Source organism: Eretmochelys imbricata, chromosome 15 (genome assembly GCF_965152235.1).
Source record: "Eretmochelys imbricata isolate rEreImb1 chromosome 15, rEreImb1.hap1, whole genome shotgun sequence".
In the NCBI taxonomy this organism is placed as follows: domain Eukaryota; kingdom Metazoa; phylum Chordata; order Testudines; family Cheloniidae; genus Eretmochelys; species Eretmochelys imbricata.
This window is the reverse complement of record NC_135586.1, coordinates 16,695,702-16,716,309: the sequence shown is the minus strand read 5'-3', so window position 1 is coordinate 16,716,309 and position 20,608 is coordinate 16,695,702. Positions and strand designations below refer to the sequence as shown.

The 20,608-nt window shown below is 49.9% G+C and overlaps 1 protein-coding gene across 2 annotated transcripts; it reads right to left on the bottom strand.

Annotated features, from left to right (window-relative positions):
* Positions 1-1,707: 1,707 nt before the first annotated feature.
* On the bottom strand, positions 1,708-20,242 carry TBX1 (T-box transcription factor 1). 2 transcript variants are annotated; one of them, XM_077835022.1, is made up of 8 exons: positions 20,209-20,242; positions 18,075-18,447; positions 12,132-12,233; positions 9,158-9,329; positions 7,913-8,068; positions 4,895-4,962; positions 4,548-4,648; positions 1,708-2,126 (listed from the first exon to the last, which is right to left on the bottom strand). In XM_077835022.1, exons 1-8 carry the CDS (start codon positions 20,240-20,242, stop codon positions 1,708-1,710), a joined length of 1,425 nt encoding a protein of 474 aa, XP_077691148.1. The 2 variants fall into 2 exon arrangements, with proteins under 2 accessions (XP_077691148.1, XP_077691147.1); XM_077835021.1 differs by lacking the exon at positions 20,209-20,242 and having other exon boundaries at positions 18,075-18,508.
* Positions 20,243-20,608: the final 366 nt, after the last annotated feature.

Below are 20,608 nucleotides of genomic sequence, written 5' to 3'. Positions count from 1 at the left end.
TCGGACACTAAAAATTTCACAATTCACTGCAAATGTCAAATAAAAACACATGGTTCTTGCACAGATCTTCACAATTGATCCAGATTTTTGTAATGGAAAAAGTTACAGAAAATATTCACATCTGCCTGTATCTCTTCTTGATAGAGCCTATTGCTGAAGATTGGATAGACATTACTATGTAATCTTAACACTTGCCACCTTCACAAGGTAAGGAATCCCCTTTCAAAAAGATACCAAGAGAACACTGTGGAATTTGCAATGCAGAGGCACAAATATGGATGAATCGGAGGACATAAAATATAACCCATCTCTTTCCACAGAATTCTGTGGAGCAGGGGGGAGAAGGACGGAGGCACCCACATGGTCAATTAGCTGTTAAATCCTTCTCTGAAATACAGGACTGGCCTGACAATTGGTGGAACACCAAGCAAAAACATAGTCTGGATATTCATAATGTGTAGCTGGAGACATATGCCAGAAGCTAAATTTTGGGATGTGGACCATCTCCACAGGAAAAGCAACCTGAGGGAAGACATAAAAGGTACTTTCCAGATGTAAGAAGGGGCATACAGCAAGCAGCCATTGCAAAATGGTCACTGTAAAACTGCAGCTCTGCCAGATTTAAAGGGCCAGCCCCTGAAAAGCATGCTGGGGGGAAAAATCCTCTAAAAGGCAAGGCTGCAGTGGAGAGTATTAAGAGACCAGGAAATCACCAGGCAAGGTAGAGTTGTAGGGCTGCGTTGGTGGTGTTCTCATCACCAGCAATCACGACCCCTCTGAGAATACAAAAATACGGCCCAAACTTTGTCTTTTTTTCCTGTATGCTTAATCCCGATTGTTGTGGGAAATAAAAATCTGTAGCACTGTTCTGGGCCTTGGGCTCCATTAGAGAAGCACAGGGCCCCAAACTGTTGCTTGTGTATAAAGTTGCCCCCTACAACCTCATCAGTCATGAGGAGATGGGCACTGGGAAGGACCTAGCTGGGGGGGTCACCTGGCAACATCAACACATGTCCTAACTTTAAGGCCTACCTCCACCGCTAGTCCCCTGGAAAATACAGGGGAGGAGGTCTAAAGCCAAGGGAGCCCCAGTCCTCCCCCTCAGTAAGTCACAACACTTAGGTGGCTCTCACTAGGAGGAGGAGGGGCAGGGGCTGCAGGGGCCCAGGGCCAGCCGCGCAGCACAGGGCACCTCCTCATTCGGTGTTAACACGATGCCCCAGAGCCCCCCCGGGCTGGCGCAGGAGGGCCAGGGCCGAGAGTCTACGGCTGGCTTCGCCACAGGCTCGCCGAGGGCGAGTCACTGCCCCTTCCCCGGGGCGAGGCAGCCCGGCCGGCCCCCTCGCCGGGCTCTGGGCGGGCGCGCGAGCCGTCCTCGGCGCCGGAGCGGGAAGCGCCCCCTATGGCTTGGTGGCTGCAGCCGAGCGCAGTGCCGCGGCCTGTCGCCCGATGCCCCGCTGCACGGGCGGGGCGGGGCCCGGCCCTGCCCCTGCCTGGCTCTGGCCTGCGGCCCGGCCGCTCTGCCCGGCGAGCCAGGGGGCGGGTGGGCAGAGCGGAGCAGCGGCCCTGCCGGGCCGGGCCGGGCCGGGGCGGTGCAGGGCGGGAAGCGGGAGTTCTCCTCTCGGCGGCCGGGGCTCTCCGACGGCCAGGCGCGGCCGGCGGGCGGGGGAGGGGCGCACACCATGCGGGGGCGGCGGGGCGCGGGGGTTACCGCGGCCCGTAGTCGTAGCTGGGCGGCGCGGCCGCCGAGGAGTACACGTTGGCCGCCGGCGGGCCCATGTGGTGGTGGTGGTGGTGGTGGTGGTAGCTGTGGCCCCGGAGGCTGGGTAAGGGGTAGGGGGCGGGCCGGCTCTTCGCCCCCAGGTAGTGGTCGTAGGCCGCCGCCGGGTACTTGTAGGGGTGGTGGTGCAGGGGCTCCGAGGCGGGGGGCTCCAGCCGCAGTTCGTGGTGCGGGGGGCTGGGCCGGCTCCCCGGCGTGCTGCTGAGCTGGACCAGGCCCCCCGCGCCGGGGACGGGCAGGGCCGGGCTCAGCACCCGCGACATGAGCTGCTGGTGCGCGGGGTCGGCGTGGAGAGGGGTCCCGCTGGCCGCTTCCCGCTCGTAGTCCCGTCGGCTCTCCGCAGCGTCTGCAACACAGCCCGGGACACGGAACGGGCAGAGCAGCCGGTTACCGCCTGGCCAGGGCCCCGAGCGCCCCCACCAGCACCGAGCCAGGGCCCCGAGCGCCCCCCACCAGCCACTGACCTCCCCAGCACCGAGCCAGGGCCCCGAGCGCCCTCTCCAGCTCCGAGCCAGGGCCCTTCCCCGGCGCCCTCCCTGCGATGTGCCCCAGCCACTGTCCCGCCGCCCTCCCTGAGAGCCACTGAGCCCCCATCACCAAGCCAGCCCCCCGCCCAGCGCCCTCCCTGAGATGCGCCCCCCCCAGCCACTGACACACCCACCGCCCTCTCTGAGAGCCACTGACCACTCCCCCCCATCACCCAGCCAGTGCCTCCGGAAGGTGGGGGAAAGGGAGTCCCAAAGACATTGACCCCATTACCTAGCTACAGATCCCAGCACCCTCCCTGCGCCTCCCGCCTGCGTCAGTGTCACGACACCTAGCCACAGACCCCAGCGCCCTCTCAGCTTTAAGGAGAGTCCCCTAGACACTGATCCCCCCCCCCCACCACAACACCTAGCCACAGACCCCAGCGCCCTCCCTGAGCCTTGGGGAGAGTCCCCTAGACAATCAGCTCCTACTTCTCCTGGAGGTGTTCTCATGCACTGGACCCAACTTTAACCAATACATTTCAAGCACACAGGTAGTTGCGGATTCAGTTACCCTTAAAAACGGGAGGGTGGAGGGCTGCTCTTAAATTCTCACCCACAAATCCTAGGGAGAATGCACATACCGCATGGAAATACCCATTGCAAAAACTGCTCGTTGTAAGCATGAGAAACTTTTAAAACTGCTTTAAAATTAATCCCAGAATGAAAAGAGTCTCCCTTGGAATGAGTGGAAAGCAGAGCAGATCTGAATCCATGAGTGTCACAGACTTTCAGGGAGTTCAACAGATGCACAGATTATGCTGAAGATGGGGGCACAGGATGGGAAGTTATTTCATGTCCCCGTAAAAATATAGAGCCAAACTATTCTGCAGCAACAGTCCAGACCTCAGCAGTTACAACTGATTGAAGTGCAGCATTGTAAGACTTCCATAGCATTTTCTTCCCAGAGAGGGGTCACATGCTGTCACCCTAACTCATGTTTAAAGTATATTTGTCTGTGAGTAGTTGCATTGAAATAAGTGGGGGGGGGAGCACAATCTGGTCTGATGAGTGTATTTTTTGTCCTGGAACTTTTAGTCTGCACCAGCCCCAACAATCACAAACAGGGGAGCTTAGAAAAACCTCCCTCTACCCGTGTGAACTTTTCCATTTAACGCCACCACTTTAAAAAAGGAAAGCCTTCAATTTGTTTCACTGCAAAGACTTTATGTTAAAAAAAAATCCTAAAGGAGGGGGAAGAGGGGAAAATCCAGGGGAATAAAAAGCAATGATTTTTAAATGAAGTGTTTAAACATTGTGTTCAACAGAAATCTGTGCTCCTGGGACAATACATTCTGACTGTGATAAATAGAGCTGAATTGACTGACAAGTTTGTACACGCTTGAAATTTTTGCAATTGTGTAACACTAAACAAATACAGACTTTTCTTTATTTTAATAGGCCTGGAGTGTGCTGGGAGAAAGGCCCCTGGTTGTCTTTGCAGTTGTTTACTCTGTGTAATGGAAAAAAAAAATCAATGAAAAGTTCCCAGTGTGTATGCTTAAACCATGCACTAGGTTAAATTCAGCTCCTGAATATTATGGGATCTACATTGAAAACATAACCAACTTGCTTTTTCAAAAGGGCAATGCATGCAAAGCATCTTTAGGATATATGTGATTGTGGGTATGTCTCCATCTGTAAACTAAACATTTTGTCAAAATGCCTGACTGAAGGAAACTCAGAATTAGAAGCATATTAGGAAGGAGGGTGAATTTTAAATTGGAGGGAAAGGCCAGTGTCAAGTAGTGTAGATAGCACACTCAGAAACTACAGTGGTGGGTGTTTTAGAAATAATTTAAAAGATTAGATTAGGCCCAGAATATATGTTTTATTTAAATAGAAAAAAGTTAAGATTTTTGGGGGGGGAAATATAATCCCAGTTATCAACAGAACTGTTTCAAGTTTTTTATATGTCAAAATAATTTGGATTTAAGCATCCCTTTTCTGCCTTGTGTCAGTGCGTGAAAACCCAAATTGAAGCTGACTGTAAATTTTAAAAAAATGAAATTAACTTGTGCAGTTTTACAGCCCTTACTGGTGGAAGTAAAAACAACAAAAAACAACCAAGCAATACCCCCAACCCCTCCCCCCACCATAAATGGCAAAAGGTAAATGAAATTTTTCAGCCTCTTGATTTTGATTATTAATAATACCAATAAGACACTATACAGGATATTTATATGTCCTTTATGTCAACTGACAGTGTGTGTAAGTCTGTGAAGATGCAGGAAGCTCACCTTTCTCAGTCCCATTCTGATGTGCAGGGGAAGACACTGGATTCCTGGACCTGGCAAAAGCACTCATCAGAGGAAGGGCCCCTGGTCTGTGATTCCTGGGCCTAGAACAGGAAGAAAAGAGTAGCATAGCACTGTAATTGTTTCAGTCTAAAGGCCACTGCCGACACATTAGGGAATTCTATTGCTCTGACTAACATGGCCCTATTAATAACTCCAGTATGCAACTAGGACCTGATCCCATCCCACTGAAGTCAATGGGACTACTCAGGTGCTTGTAGCTAAGCAGATGCTTAAATTCCTTGCAGAATGGGGGCCTTAATATGGTTAGTAAAGGACAGCAGACTTACCAGTCTTCTGGATCACAGTCTCTGAATCCTTTAGCGAAGGGGTTGCTGGCAATCTTGAGTTGTGTGATCTGAAAAGGGGGGGAAGGGGGAAAGGACTTTGAGTGGCACTTGCAGATATTTCTGATTAGAGAGTGCCCTACTCCTTTAAACTGGCTTCTGGGACAAATCAACCAAGTTTCACCCAGTCTGATGGAGGGGGCCCAAGTAGTAGCAGTCCTAGTTCCTCTTGGAAAATTATAGGCACCAGCAGGTTTGAGAGCTCTCTTTGCTTTGCAATAGGGACATGTGGTTTCCCTCTGCTCGAAAATGCAGAATTGTATGCTATCTAATACGAGTTCAAGGCGAAGGGAGAGGCAGCCCGAGACTGCTGCTAAAGCTGTGTAAATGCACTTGTAAGAAAATGCCACATTATATGGGTCACCACCAGAGCAGCTAAGACAAATCACTGGATAAATCATACTTATGTATTTATTTAATTCGCCAGGGAGAAGGCAGGACATTTTCTATATTTAAGCAAATCCACGGATAAAGTATGTGATTGTGAGTTTCCGGAATGGGTTGAAAAACAAACTTTAAGCCCCTCAGTGACAGTTCCAGCCTTAGAGGTCAAACTGATAGAAAGCAGGAGAGAAAGAGCAGCTGTCCTGAGCCATCAGGCAAATGCCAACTTGGGAGGGATGGGGGAGCCCCTTAAAGGCGCAGCACCCAGCTCTCAGCCCAGACGTCTTTGAATATGTGGGGTTTGGATGTTGTCCAAATAATAATTGTGGCATGTTTTTTATCCGTGTAAATTTGTTTATTTTAAAAGCTTGAAACAATTACAAAGGGTAGGAGCTACACCTTTTGCTTCCTGGGAATAGGCACAATTAACTGTGCTAATAAAAATATACAAATAATCAAATAATAGATAACAAAATAGGCGTTTTAACCTTCCTACAAGACCCCAAAGCTACAAAGGGAACAAGGAATCTGGCATTCATTCAGCTCTCCGACTTGGATAATAATATTTTACCTTGCACTATTGGAAAAGATCCTTAATTTGAAACTCTAATTATAGACACGATTTGTTCCTCGGTTTATACTACATTAATGTTATTTTTAAAAGCGACGGGATTTAATGCTACCCAAAATATGTTCTATTATTTGTGTGTTCCTAACGAACAGACCCAGGGTGGCAAAGGCAGATAAGTAAAATAGCATATTTGTCCAAACAAATTTTGAGTGACATTTCGCAGCGTGAAGACTGTAGTTTCCCAGCTAGCCCGGGTCTCGGGTTTACATAGGTAATGATGTCCCTCTGGGTTTGAGGAAGTTTTCTATGGAGTTAAAATTGCAAATCTGGAGCTCACGCAGCTTCCTCGGAGTGCAACAATGTAGCTTTGGAGCAGGGCTCCCTGAGCTATCAGATTCCATGAAAAGTCAAGGAATGGCTTTAGCAGATGGATAAGAGGACATCTCCCTAGACACCTTCCACAACTCGAATGGAGACTCAGAGACTGACACTTAAAAACCCCAGTTTAGCTCAGCCGTCCCATGCCCCAGACCTCGAGGAATCTTCAGCTCGACAGAAAAGGACAGCAGATTGTTTCGGGGGGGGGGGAGGCGGGGGGAGTCAGTAAACGCTGTTAGGCTGATGGACAGTGGCTCGCTTACCCATAAAAGCTAACCGAGGCCAGTTCCAAAGTCCAGTGAAATTGACTACAGCAGGCTTTGGATCAAGCCCTAAATGGTTTGCAGTTCAGAGACTTGGTTTATTATTTGGTCTCCTTTCTCTCTTAGGTAATTTAGGATTTTCTCTGAAAGGAGGAGGAGATCTCTAGTTCATAGGCTTTGGGGCGACTATAAAATAATTTAGTACCATAGCTTGTTGTACACATGAGAAAATTAATGCTTAAGATGGGAAGTGTGTTTCTAATGCAAACAGCAATTTCGCTTCCCTACAATTATAAATCACCCAGATGACTGTTTAAATAATAAGACTGTATATTTAAAAGGTTATATATTATCATTCCAGACTAACTTGTGTTTTAGCCTGACATTTCAAATATTAAATTGGTTTTGGATCCAATGATCAACCTAAAGCAATGGAATGATGTCTGTGTTCTCTTTGTTATAATCACATCTTTGTTATTAATGTTCGATTTGGTTTCCCACTGAATGTTTAGTCATTTCTACTGGATCACACATACATATTTCCCCCTCTTCCCCTTAACTAAGTCTATAGCATAGTATTGTATTTACTAAGAAGATTTTCCCTCAAACTCTCCTTATGCTTTATTATAGGCGGTAATATGAGATCTACAACAATTCTCTGGAGACTATAACAAGGGGTAGCCGTCTAGCAATCCCTGTTTCAGTCAGTGCCTGTGACCCCAAAGGGCTCTTGCTTCACACTTAATGAATATACCTTTTTCTTACAGAGTCCGAAATGCACATTTGAAATGCTGCTTTTGGGGCGGGGGGGGGCGTAGAGTGTGTGTGTTCCTTTTTAACAAGCTGTAATTATTCTAATCGAGATAGACAGCAAAACAAACAAGCAAAACAAACAAACAACTCAATATGACTCTTCAAGTGCGTGTTTTAATCAAGGTGATGAAAAAAGTGCTTAAACCGAGAGCGGCTGGCAGCTCTCTGCTTAGAAATTGAATCTGAGTTTTGCAGATCTGGCATAATTCATTTTTGTTTAACAACTTTTTTTCTTTTTTTGCATTGAGTTGCTTGAAAACCTTATTTAGAAAGCCACACGGTTTGTGTGTAATTAAAGAGAGTGTTGAAAGGTGATTGCATTTACCCCGTTCCAAGAAGCTAAAAACCCATTGTATTTATTTGTATACCAACAAAGTTTCCATTGGCCGGGTATTACCTTTTAAGCATTGACTGCTCTGAATTAATATCCACCCCCCACCACCAACAGCACCACCCACCGCCCCTTCCCGGATCTCCATCCGTCAAGGGGAAGGTTTTGATAAATGAAGTATCGGAGGGTTTGTGTCTCAGTAATGAACTCCAGATCCTCACCCTGTGATTCTGATAGGCGGTCACGGCGGTGAAGCGGGTCTCCTCGAAGACAAACGTTTTAAAGTTCTCCTCTGCATACTTCTCGCTGTCTTTCCTGGGGTCCACGTAGACCACATGAAAACGAGGCTGGTATCTGTGCATGGAGTTCAAAATGATCTGAATGATAAAACGAGCAAGGAGATCATAATTGATTCATTCTACACCAGGCAGAGCGTTGAGAGGAGAGCACCGCGCATCCCCCGCCCCGTCCCCCCGCCGCACAGTGTCAGGCTGGCAGCCTGGAAATGGGCTCCTTCGGGGGGAAAGGACTGGGGGTGGGGGGGTCAGAGAAACAACAGGATTGCAGCTCCTCTGAGGCTACGGCGGTGCATAGTATTAATTAGGGTTAATGAAGGATTGAGTCTTGTAGGAGGCTATGCAGTGAAACGCTCCGCACGTTGCTCTGCGCTGCCGACTGAGGTCCGATTTGAAACGCTGGGCACAAGCACTGCTAAAAAACACTACGGGGGGTGTGTGTGTGTGTCCAGTCTGAGCAGGATTCCCCAGCGAGCCTGCGCCCTTTAAAGAGGTGATCTCACTGGGGACCGGACAGTTCCGCAGGGAATAGGGAGGAGAGCGGCTACAAGCCCTTCGGATCCACTATTAAATATTAAAAAAAAGGAGGGCGGGTGGGGGCATGTACCGGAGCTACCGGGGAGCACTGAACTGAATGGAAATAGGCGGAAAAATCTTGGGGCATACCCATTATATGGAACAGGAATGGGCGGGTCAAATGGCTATCAAAAGAGAACAGCGTTTAGTTAACTCCGGGCTCCAGCATGTTTTCCTTAAACACTCATTATTCCCAATGCAGTCCGTTCCCATCAAGCCAGTGGAAGGGGTGGGGATGCAAGGAATGGGGGAATCGGGCCTTAGGGAAAAGTTCAAAGTTATAACGTAAAGGGTCCTATGCCTCCTCCCTATGGGCCCGATCCAACCCCTGGAGTCAGCATTGGGCCTGGCCCAACGCTCACAGCAAATATGAAATTTGGGGTGTTTCCAATTACAATGAGCAGCTATTGAAAGGACCCGATCCACCACTGCCAGAGTCTTTCTAGGCATTTTGACCCCAGGCCTTATACTTGGTAAGTCGTGCCCAGGGGTTTCTTTTTGTGTGCGTCAAGAAAAATCCACGTGCTGGAGATTTCACGTGCCATTCTCCTCCCCTTTCAGTGCCCCCAGTTGGTTCCCCTCTCTAACACTTACGTGCCCATTGTCATCCAATAAATTATTGGTCAGTTTCAGTTTATCGAAGGATACTATTTGTTTCATCCACTGGGCCCCTTTAGCAGGAGAGTCGGGGTGATAATGAACTCTCCCGGGGGTAGCAGGGTCAGCTTTGCCGGCCACCAGCCAGGAGGAGCTGTGGAAGGCGTATCTGCAAAGGAGAGGCAAAGTGCAGTCAGTGGCTGCTCCTGATCCAGTTGGTTAAACACGTGCCCGGTAATCCAGAGTTTCATCTGAGTTCTGCTCTGGACGAGAGAGGAGGCCATCGCGGGCCAAGTCCCTACTAGAATTGCAGGGTTCTCTCAAGTCTTTCCCCGTCCACACCATGGGGATGAGAACACACGAGGGCTGATCCTGCCCTTATCCAAGTCACTGGTAAAATTCCACCGACTTCAGTGGTGCAGGATCGGGTCTAATTAGCTAAGGCCAGATGCTAACACTCTTACCCAGTGAGCGGTCCCATTCAGCTCAACGGAGCCTGAGTAACCATAGCAGAATTTAGACTCTAGTATTTGAGTTAAGTATTATTTTTGTCGGTGGGTTCCCTATAAAAACCTCTGGGCTGCTCTGGGACCGGAAAGTGCAGTTTTTACACAGTTCAATCGAGCTGTAAAACTAGCTTGCCGAGCAGAAGGAGAGCGCTTCCCCACTAATGAAGGTAGCCTCTCGTTTCTAGAAAGCCAGTGGGAAAACGCCAGACTTGTTGACAAACAAAATGTTTTCCTTGGCTCTCTGGGGGAATTCGCAAAAAGGGAAAATCTGCTCGACTGGGGACATTTATAGCTACCTGCACATATTTGGGATGGAAGCCAGAAATGCTACCGAATAAATACAATTTAAAAAGTGAAAGGAAACCCTTTACACAGTAATGTTCTGGCTTTAAGGTAAAAGTGGACATTTATGTGCAGTTTAAGAGCGGATCCAGAGTTTAGCAGTCTTGCTACAGTCTTTCAAAGTCCATATTCAACAGTAACATTAAAAACAGTGAGACGAATCTTCTATGCACGCGTTGACTTTAAAAGCCAGTGTATGCACGGGGGCGGGAGTGGGGTGTGTGGAGAATTATACACCATTGGAGTTGAGCAGAAACATTACTTTTTTTAAAAAAAAGATATTCTCAATTGGATGTTATATATCCCATTTCCCCTGACAAGCAAACGTTTCTGTAACGCCCTCAGAATTTGATATCTGTCTAAATATTTATATATTCGACGCTGAGATTCATATGCACACTGGCTTTTAGGCGTCCTGATCTGAAGAGAAATGGATAATGAGCCTTTCACTGTCTTCAAATTAAAGGTGTTACCAATCAAACCGCATCATCGATTTGTGAGCCGCCGATTTCCTAGGTCGCCTTCCTATGTTCTCAGTGAAAACAGAGAAAGAATTTGGAGAAATATGCAGTTGGCTTTGTTGGTGATTTTCCAACGTGGCCTCAGGCTAGGACAATACAAGCACTTTTCAGTGAAACACAAAGAAAACTAGTCTCGGAGGTTAACGCACACACAGAGCAAGACCCATTCCCTTGCTGTACACAGTCACCCCCCAAAAGCAAAAGCCTGTTGGGTTCTTTTATATGAGGCGAAAAATGAAATTTGATTCTTAAACAGAGGTCCCTCCCGCGTGGAATCTACAGGAACATTTATAAATAGCGAATTCTACAAACACTTTTCCTCCTAAAAACTCGGGTCTATAGCTATTGTGCTGAGAAAGCCATTTTACAGTCAGCAATTAGCCTGATTTAGGAGATCGAAATTTCTCCCTGCAGATGCAGTTAATGAACATAATTTTAATGATTTTTTTAATATGAGAATTTGGGGTGGGGTTTTTTTTGCCAGACATAAGTAAAAGTCTCATAATCATGGATTAAAGGGATTTTTTTTAACCCAGTCATGTCTGTGTTTTGACTGTGCGCGTACCTGTGGAATATCCTCTTCGGATAAGGGAATATTTTACTTTAAAACTTCGGGCCAAATTCTGCTCTCAGTTACACCGACGTACATTCGAAATCACTCCTAAACTCACCGGGGTGATATGGGATTTACACCGAATCAGGCTGGCTGCTCCCAAAGCTAACTACAAAAAGGGGTGGCCCCTTTTTTATTACAGCCCAGATACTGTATTTTAAAACAGAACCCCGCACCACGTGTGGCATTTGGAGAAATCCTTCCTTGCACTGAGGAAGCCACGACGGATTCAAAACAACAAATCAAGCGTTTCGATTCCAGAGCTAGTCCACTAGACTTTTAACTTCAGCCTCGATTTAAAGCACATCCAGATTCAAACTAAATAACGGCCCCCCGATAGAGAAGAACGCTTCCATCATTCTCGTCCTGGGGCTTAGTAGGTGATGTCACAGAACCCGCAGATTTGCAAGTCAGGTCAAAAGGGGAGTTGGAGGGCAGGGGAATGGCCTGAATCCATTGCTGGACAAGGAGATCTACATTTAATTGCAGACTCCAACCTAGATCCAATCTATTTTTTAAAAATAAATATTAAACCTTGTGTGTGTGAGAGAATGACTCCCAGGCTGTTGTGCATGATCTCCAAGCACCCTTGTAGCTGTAACCAAGCCTAATTTATGATCTGTATGAAATATTAGGAGAAATTTTAAACCCCCAGTTCAAATACGTTGCAATTAAAAAAATTCTCTCCCTCAGCATCTTGCGCGGAGTAGACAGTCACTGGGGTGCGTTTCACACCGGAGAGCTGCTGGCTTTAAGAATAAGGCTGGGAGAGGAGTGGGAATCGTGTTAGCGCTTCTGTTCTCCCTCCCTTTGCCATTCAAAGGCAGGGATGAGCCTGATCCAAAGCCCACTGAAGTCAGTGGAAAACCTCCGACTTGCTGCTTTGGGCACTGAATCAGGGAATTACCATTCCAATGTGTCTCTTTCCCTCGGCGCCCCATCGCAGTCCCGGCTAAAGGACTCAAGGAAAAGCTTATTCTACTTGCCGATATCTTTTGTCGTCCACGGGTACAAAATCCATTAACAACATGTAATCAGCCATGGGGTCCATTCCAAATATCTTCACCTGGAAGGTGGGGAACATGCGCCTGCGGCAGGAGAGAAAAACCACAAGGCGTGTGTCAGAACAACCCCAGCTCCTCGCCTGCCGGAACCGGGGACTCGCGTCTGGTGACATTGCACCCCCTTCCATCTGCGCGGGGACAGTGTCCCTCTTTCAGATCAAACCCCTTCCTTCTTTCTGGCTGTAGCTCGATGGCCCATAGCACAGAATAGGTGAGCAACGAGGGTGATTTAGAAACAATATATTCACCCCTGGACCTGGGAGAGCTGGAGGACTTTACAGATGAAAGGTTTATAATATTGTGGGCTAGAATCAGATGGTGGGGACGCTGAAAAGGCAACAGGTAATTGGAGGAGGGGGTTCCCATCTCCCAGCCATGGGAGAGACATAGGGCCCGATCCTGATCGCCTCCCCCCAACAGACCCACCAAGACCAGCCCCTAGGGCATGCATGAAGTTACGTTAGCCAAGTATTTTTACACTGATGTCAAATTGCCTTCTAGGAACTGGTAAAACTTTCCTATTTAAAGGCTTATAAGAAGTCACCGAAGGACATGAAAGAGCTGGGAAGTTAGATTAAGTCCAGAATACCTCTATGGGTTAGCGCGGCTAGATGAAGCTAACACAAGGCTCCTGTGTTTTAATAACGAGCTGTTATTCCGGGGGGGCTTAGAGATGCGCCGGACTGGCGGACAATCCGAGCGTCTCTCTAGAAAACCGTAGCTCTTGGTGGCGCTGTCTGTGTCTCTCCTCCTCCCCCCGCCCCATTTCAACAGTGGGTGAGCGAGGGGTTACTTTCCCTGCCATTTGGCAACATCCCCCGACCCCGCAAGCTGTTTGCACAATGCTGAATGCTCGTTAGTTTCAGGAGTCTCTTGCAGGGCTGTGCACAAATGCCCGACAGTTCCCGGTGGCTGAGGTGGGGTGGGGGACTTTATAAAGGAGCCCCCAGGGGAAATCTGTCTGGGAACTCGCACATAAAAACGTTGGCTGAATATTAAAGTTTGATTTCTGAGTTATTCTACATACAGCTATAAACCCTGTGAACCATCACTTAGAAATCAGAATGTTACTAGCATGCTAGAGTGGCGATTATTTTAAATTCCCTTTCGGGGTCTTTCTGACACAGCTCCACATCTCATGCTTGCTCCCCCCCCCCCAAAAAAAAATCAAAGCAAAAAACAACACAACGAACAACACAAGCAAACCAAAACCCAACACCGCTCCCCAAACAAAACAGATGAAATCTGTGGGGGTAAATAGCAAGACAGTAGACCCGCAGCCCCCCCCCCACTCTCACACACAGTCCAACGGATCCTAGAGCATCTCTCCTATTAATTCCCAGCCAAATTAGCACCGATCTAAAGAACTGCTGCGTTTGTGGGGTGTGAACACGCGTCCGAGCTGCGCACACAACTGTAGGGCTCAGAGAGGCTCCAGTTTCGCTGCTTCTCTCTGAAACCCTCCAGGAATTTCTACCTTTTCACACCCACTTTGCTCGGCTCCCTGAAGCTAAAGCAGGAGTGAAGTGTGTCTGTATCCCTGTCTCCTCTCCGGGACTAGCTTGACTGGCCCTGTAGCCTTAACAATGGCAAAGGAAGACACGTGAAATAAGCCCAGAAGCCCTTTGAACTCATTTACTTTCTAAACCAGGCTAGCGGGGTAGGTGAGTTACCCAGTGTCATTTCTGACATTCCATCCCCGCGGTACCGAAAACACAGGCACCAGGCCAATGGGGCAGCGTGTGTGTGTCTATGTGTCTGTCCGGGGGGGTTTCAGAGCCTTCCCAGCTCCTTACATTTCCTGAGGCGATAGTCACTTGGTTCCCACAACGGTGCTTTCTCCTCGGACTCACCCAGCGCGCACAAACTGGGGGACAGGCGCTCCCTCCCAGCGCCGAAGGGGCTCAAGGCCACCAGCGCTCTGTTCATTGTGCAGCCGATTGACCGAATTTGGTCTCGGCATCTTTACGCTTTCGCAAACGAATGGTGAAATATCCCCGGCTAAGCGTGCGCTCCGCGGCACTGTCCCCAAGCCAGGCAAGCGAGCCTGGGACACCTCCCCTCCCAACCAGGCGACCGAGAAAAGTGGAGAGGGGCTTTTGTGGGTCTCTCTTCCGCATTTTCCTCTCTTGACTTAAACCAGGAAGGGGCTCGTTCTGCTTTCGCACCTTGACCCGCACACACAAAAACACCCAGCAATGCTTTTGGAGGCCAGAATTTTCCAAAGGCTGCGAGTTAAAGGTGAACTCAGATGAGCTAGTGAAATGAAAGATCAACCCACTCCCCACCCTCGTAGGTAACAAATGTATCAGTTGCCTTTGTTCCATTTAGAGCCAATGCTGGGGGCTGTTTACCCCAAAGCTTTGGTCTGCTTTTCCTTCTGTTTTAGGTTTGCTTGTTTTGCAAGGCGAGCAACCAGCGTGTGGGTATTGCAGAAAGCAAGGGCGTGCAAGCGAATTTTAACCCACCGGCTTTTAAATGTATCCACACTGAAGCTCCAGGGAAAAAGTAAAACAATTTACATTTAGCAAGGAGGCTGACAAGAAACCTAGCCCACTTCCCTGGGCTTCAATAGAACGAGCATTGAAACGCGTTAGAAAGGCAAGTTAGTTCCATTACAATTTTTTTTTTATCTACAGTAAATTTTAGCCCGGCTCCAAACCCATAAGTTCTCGGAGTTTTTGGAATAACAATTACTGTTGCTTATTCTAAACAACCTAAAACGACACAAGCCTCCATGAAAACACAGGGCGCTCCAGAAACCACCGGGAGGTAGCAAGCTAGTCCAGAAGCCAATTGCGATGCGTTTTGTTGTTAAAGTTCTCCCAGCGCCTACGGAAAGCATAATCTTTTCACACGTTACTGATTTGTTTTAGCAAATCAACAGGGACATTTAAACCGCATTCCATTTAAAATATTTAAACCCTTATTAACCTTAACTCCAGTGTTTCTTTCTTCTTCTTTTTTAAACGAAGCTTTAAACAAACAATTTAGCTTGATAAACCCCGGTTTAAAAAAAAAAAAACTCTTAAGGCCAACACAGACAACCGTGAAAATAAATGAGACCATTAATAGAGCGCAGTAGGGCTACCTGGAATCAGCAATCTGCCTTTCCGGGTTGTTTGCATGTTTTATTTGTTTTACTAGTTTTACACCCTGGCTAGTTCAATTAACCCTTTCGTCATTTAAACCTACTCTTTATTTTAATCTCACCTCTGCACTTGACACAGTTAGTTCACAAAGTCAAAGTCTCTTGTAGAGTCGTTGCCGGCTTATTTATAATGTGGATTTCTTCCCCCTTCCCCCCGCCCCCCCCGTCTGTAAAATGGAAAGGACACTTCAGAGCTAAAAAAACATTGTTTTCCCGAAAGGCTCAGCTGTTAGCTAAAATTCCCTTTTCCGTTAAAAAAAAAAATTGAGAGAGACTCAGATGCGGTTTGTATTCAGTGACGGGGGGTACGGGTGTCACGAAAGCATTTAGGGAAATAAGGAACAAGCCTAGGCAACAAGGTAGAGGCTGCAACACGGAGCGAAGAAATCTCCTGTCGGAAGGACTAGTCTAATCCAGAGCCCAGTGGCGAAGACTAGAAGGAGACGATATACTCCGCATGAGGCCTGGCGCTGAAGGTACGGGCCTGGGCTGAGGAATGCCTCGTCTAAATGAGAACAAGCCCCCGGGGGTAGGTCCCCACCAACCCCCCCACTGTAACCCTACCAAAGCCGTGACTCGAGCCTGAGTTCTACAACGCTCCTGCACCGAGCTTTGGAAAACACGGGTTTTTTCTCCTCTCCCCTCCATAACCCTTCAAATCAACAGAGGCATCTGGCCCGTCTCTGGGACTGAAAGCAACCGCGTGGCTTGCGGTGTGGGGTAGAGATTCTGAAATCTTTTCCCCGCTGTGTTGGTCACAGCAGCGGGAAGGACCCTGGGAATGACTTGCCGGATTCCGCAGCCTTTTCAAGATGCAGTTACAAGGGGTGCCCTTTGCTAACCTGCTCCTCAAGGTGTTACTGCGCGATAGGATCTACGACATTATCACCGACCTGGGGGAGGAGGAGGGGGGCGAAGTCAGTCAACATAAGACACGCCACAAGTACAAACTCCGATGGCCACAGTCAAGCCAGCCGGGGGTTTGTTACCGCTTGGACAGCGGAGAGAGCGTCCAAAGGCCGCACAAAAGGAGTGACGTTTGCAGACACAGCCCCAGCGGGCCGAGGTTTTAGGAAGGCTTACAAGGGAACACATCGCAGTGAACTTGCCGACCTGTGAACCCTCTTTATTCTCTCGCAAATGCTGTACGCACCCAAGGAGGTCACAACAGCTCCATACCAACGCAACTCAGGGTCAGTTGAGCTATTTCACTTGAGCTCGCAGTTAAATGGTGTCTAATTAACAGACAGGGTCATCATCCTGCCCCCCCCCCCGTAGCCGTTTAATTAGCTTAGTTGAGAGCCTTCCTTTTTAAACACGATACAACGTTCGCTTCCTTTGTTAATTTCGACGAAGAAGCTTTATGGGCGTGCTGCCTTCTTGGGTTTACATTGGTGAGTTGGATCCGGCTCTCCTCAAACTGGTAAACTACCCACTGAAACGGCCGGGAGATTTACCGGAGAAAAGGATGCTGGATGGGGCCTCATAATGAGTATTCTGGATGCTGGTCATTTGTGGATTCCAGAGAAGGAAATGTGGCAAGTACTAAGAGGTGTAAAAAGAGCCCCTGAGGTTTCTTATCTGTAATCTCTCCAAGAAGGCCCTAAACCAGCAAAGCGGAGATCCATGTCTGTCCCGCCAATGCGTGTGACCAGAGGTGGGTGTTAAAGGGATCCTGCTAATCTTGCTCCTAAAGAACAGTGTCCTCTGCAAATAAAGCTGGTTTTAAATCTCGCGTTTGAGAGTCGGAGGCAGTGTTAATGGTACTGACTTTGCCATAATACAGTAATCAGTCTCCGACATGTTACATAAACCCCCACGCTCACTTTCCGATTCGAATCCGATGGCTTTGCTTGGGGGTTGTGTACGTTTGAATGCACCGCTTTTAACTCAGGTATCTGTGCGGACTTTCACAGAACTTCCCAACCCTTCGCTCCACAAGACAATTGCCGATTCTGCTCTTAAAGAAGTGCGGGGTTCAAATTACCGTATTGGGGGCTAGCAAACAGATTACCCCGACAGAGTGGATTTTTAAAATCAGTCTATTTTCTTCTGAAGAGAGCAGATAAGTAACCGCCGCCCGGAGAGGGCTTTGCTCGCTAACATTTCACAAGAACCCAGGAGGGGGAGGCTCTAACAAGAGCCCCACATTGCTCTTAAACCCAGCACCAAAGTATACGAGGCATGAGTCATATTCCGAAAAACGACAGCGGCTCATTTGTTCCGGATCTAACCCGGCAGCCCTGGCAGAAAGGGCCCGAGCAGGACACCCGCATAGCGAGGAGCAGCACCCGGGGCGCTGTCGATAATTTCCTTGTCCCACCGGGACAGGTCCCGCTGGCGGGGCTATAAACCTTACGATGTTTTAGGCGCGCAGTAAAAATGTATTTTCCTGCGCTCGTAAAAGGGACCATAAGGAAAAAAAAAAAGCCGCGGAAGCCCTAGGGTAGGTGAAAAGGGTGGAAGCAGGGTCCGTTGGGCTGACAACTCTGGGTGCAGGGCTGCGCGGGGCACAGGGAGAGGGACCCTGGCGGGGGCCACCCTCTGAGGTTGCAGGCTGCTGCGTGCGTGCGGGGGGAGGAGGGCACTGAAAGGGCTTCCAGCCCCCAGCACCAACCCGCCTCTTCAAGCCGCTTCGCTCCCGGCGCCCCACGGGCGGAAAACCCCCTCCCCGGGCCTGCCCCAGCCCCTGCCAGCGGGGAGGCGCCACTGACCTGCCGGCCTTGGTGACGATCATCTCGGTGCCCAGCTGGTTGAACTCGTCCCACAGCGCCTTCATCTCCAGCTGCACGCTGACATTGGCCACCTTGGGGTTCTTCTTGACGGGCGCTTTGGCCGCCGGCGCGGCGGGGCAGCCCGAAGCCGCCGCGCCGCCGCCGCTCTCGGGGGGCCCCGGGCCGGGCGGCGGCGGGTTCGGGCCCGGCGCCGGGCCGGCCGCGAACGGGTAGCCGTGTTGGTGCGGGTGCTGCTGGGCCGAGCAGGGCTCGTAGTGCGGCGGCTCGGGCTGGCCGTAGGGGTCCCCCGGGGAAGGGGAGAGGTGGTAGCCGCCGGAGGCGTTCAGGCTGCTCAGGCTGTTGGCCGTGAAAGCTGCAACATCGCAAAAATGGGACAGCTGGGTGAGCCAGGGGCTGGAGATGGCTGAAATCATTCCAAAAACAGGCGGTCAGGGCTCGGCTCCGGCTCCCCGCTCCCCCCTGCTCTGCGCGCCCGCCGCCGCCGCGCCCGCGTCTTCTACTGCGCTCCCCGGGGTGCCCTCCCCCGCCCCGCCTCCCCCCCCCCCCCGGCCCCGCGGGAGCTGCTCGGCCCCGGCCGCGCGGCTCCCCCGGGCAGGCTGAGCTCGCGCTGCGCGGCTGCCAGGAGCCCAGGCGCTGCAGAGCCCGGCTTATCTCTGCAGAGGGCCTCCCCTCGCCGCAGAACCGGTTCTTATTTCTATTTAGATAAGGCGCTGCAGGTAATGGGCCTTTCCTCGCCTAGGGACTGGAGCCCTGACGAGTTGATTGACAGGGGAGTGCGCCTTTTTAATAGCCCGCCTGACACCCATTTTTCACTCCCGAGCCAAAAAAAAAAAAAAGTTAAAAGAAGCAGGCATCGCCCACAGGACCCTCCACGGATAGACGATCTAAACGCGCCCCCGGCAAACGGGCACTGGAGTAAAGCGAACTGCCCGCCCCCATGACGGCGCAACAACCGCCTAGTCCCCGGGAAGCGCTGGAATTTGCGTTCTACAATTAGGAATACGCTATTCTCCGCGTTGCACAAGCGGCAGGGCTGAAACAGTCCTGGCGACACACTCGTCTCTCTCTGGATGTTTGTTTCCTAGATGATTATCCTCGCCTAGCCGCTCCCCCTCCACCCCCTCCACCCCGCATATCTTTGGGAAGGATTTTTTTAAAAAGCCCAATCAACTCTGCATCTGCACTCGAAAAAGCGAGACAATGTCCTACAGGATGCGTCAGTAGCCTGCAAATGGGCGATTTTTACCCCCTTTTTTTTCTCCATTCGCTGATCCCTACAAAATTTAGAAGGGAGATGCAGACCCCTTTGGACGTCTTAGACCAAGTCTGCGGACCCCCCGGGATACAGCTTGAAAGCCGCTGCTCTCCACGGATATGGGTAAAACTAACAGAATGGTCGCTGATCGGGATAACAGAATGATCAGAGTCGGAGAGTTTTGTGTTTAAAATAAAGCGCGGGAGGAAACAGAGTCAATTAAAAAGAAGAGGGTGACCAGATCTTTCTAAAGAGCTTTGACATAAACACGGTACCGTTTCAATTGCGGGTTTGGGGCGTTAGCAAGCCGCTCTTTCGGTTCCAAGCCTTGCTGGCTGGTAAAATCTCTTCTCAGTCAAAACTTCATTAAAAACAACACCGATCTTTGACAAGCCTTCCTAGGCCTCTGCCATTTCCACCTCTTTTTGTCTCGGAAACACTGTCTTTTCCCGTACCTTGTTGTTATTGCTTACTCGCTACAGCTGAGGGCAGGTCTCTTAAGCAGCCGGGAGTTGCTATAAGCAGTTGTTTTTTCCCCTTTACCGGCTGGAATATTTTTTTTAAAGTTTTGACGCTTTTACGCAGCCATGGCAGGGAAATCGGCTGCAACCCTCCCCCCCACACACACACATACACACATTTCCCCACTTACATTCAAAACAAAACCCCGGCACAGCTGCTCAGAGGAAATTCCCCGAAAATCCTACATCCCCAGGATTTGCTCCACCCCGCTTTTTTTTTTTTTAATGCATTTCCCCTCGCTCTCCAGTGGGGCTTTGACTTCTTAGCTCTCGGGCTCCGATTTGCAGCTGCCCGCAGGAAGCTCAGGTCCTGCGCCTAGGTCCGGGCTGCACGTACCTTCCATGTCTCTGGTGACGGTGCTGAAATGCATCTTCTCCGGGTGGGAGCCGGGGCTGAAGGGCTTGCTAAGGCCACAGCTGGGCTCCTCCAGCGCTTCCTTCCCTGCGTGCTCGGCGGCGACTGAAATCAGAGAGGCGATACTGAAAGCATTTGCCTTGGGAGACAGAGGGCTGTTCTCGTCCATAGGGGAGACCGATGCAGCAGCCTCCCCCACCCCCTGGCCTCGCCAAACGCTCCCCCCGCTACCACACCATCCAGCCAGGCACCATGCGCCGCCAAGACCGCTGCACCGCCTCGAAGGAGGAAGCCGGAGAGGAAGTTTTCAGGGCGGCCCCCACCCCCCCGCCAGCCGCCCGTTTCTGCGCTCCTTCGGCGTCTGCAGAGGAGGCGGATCGGG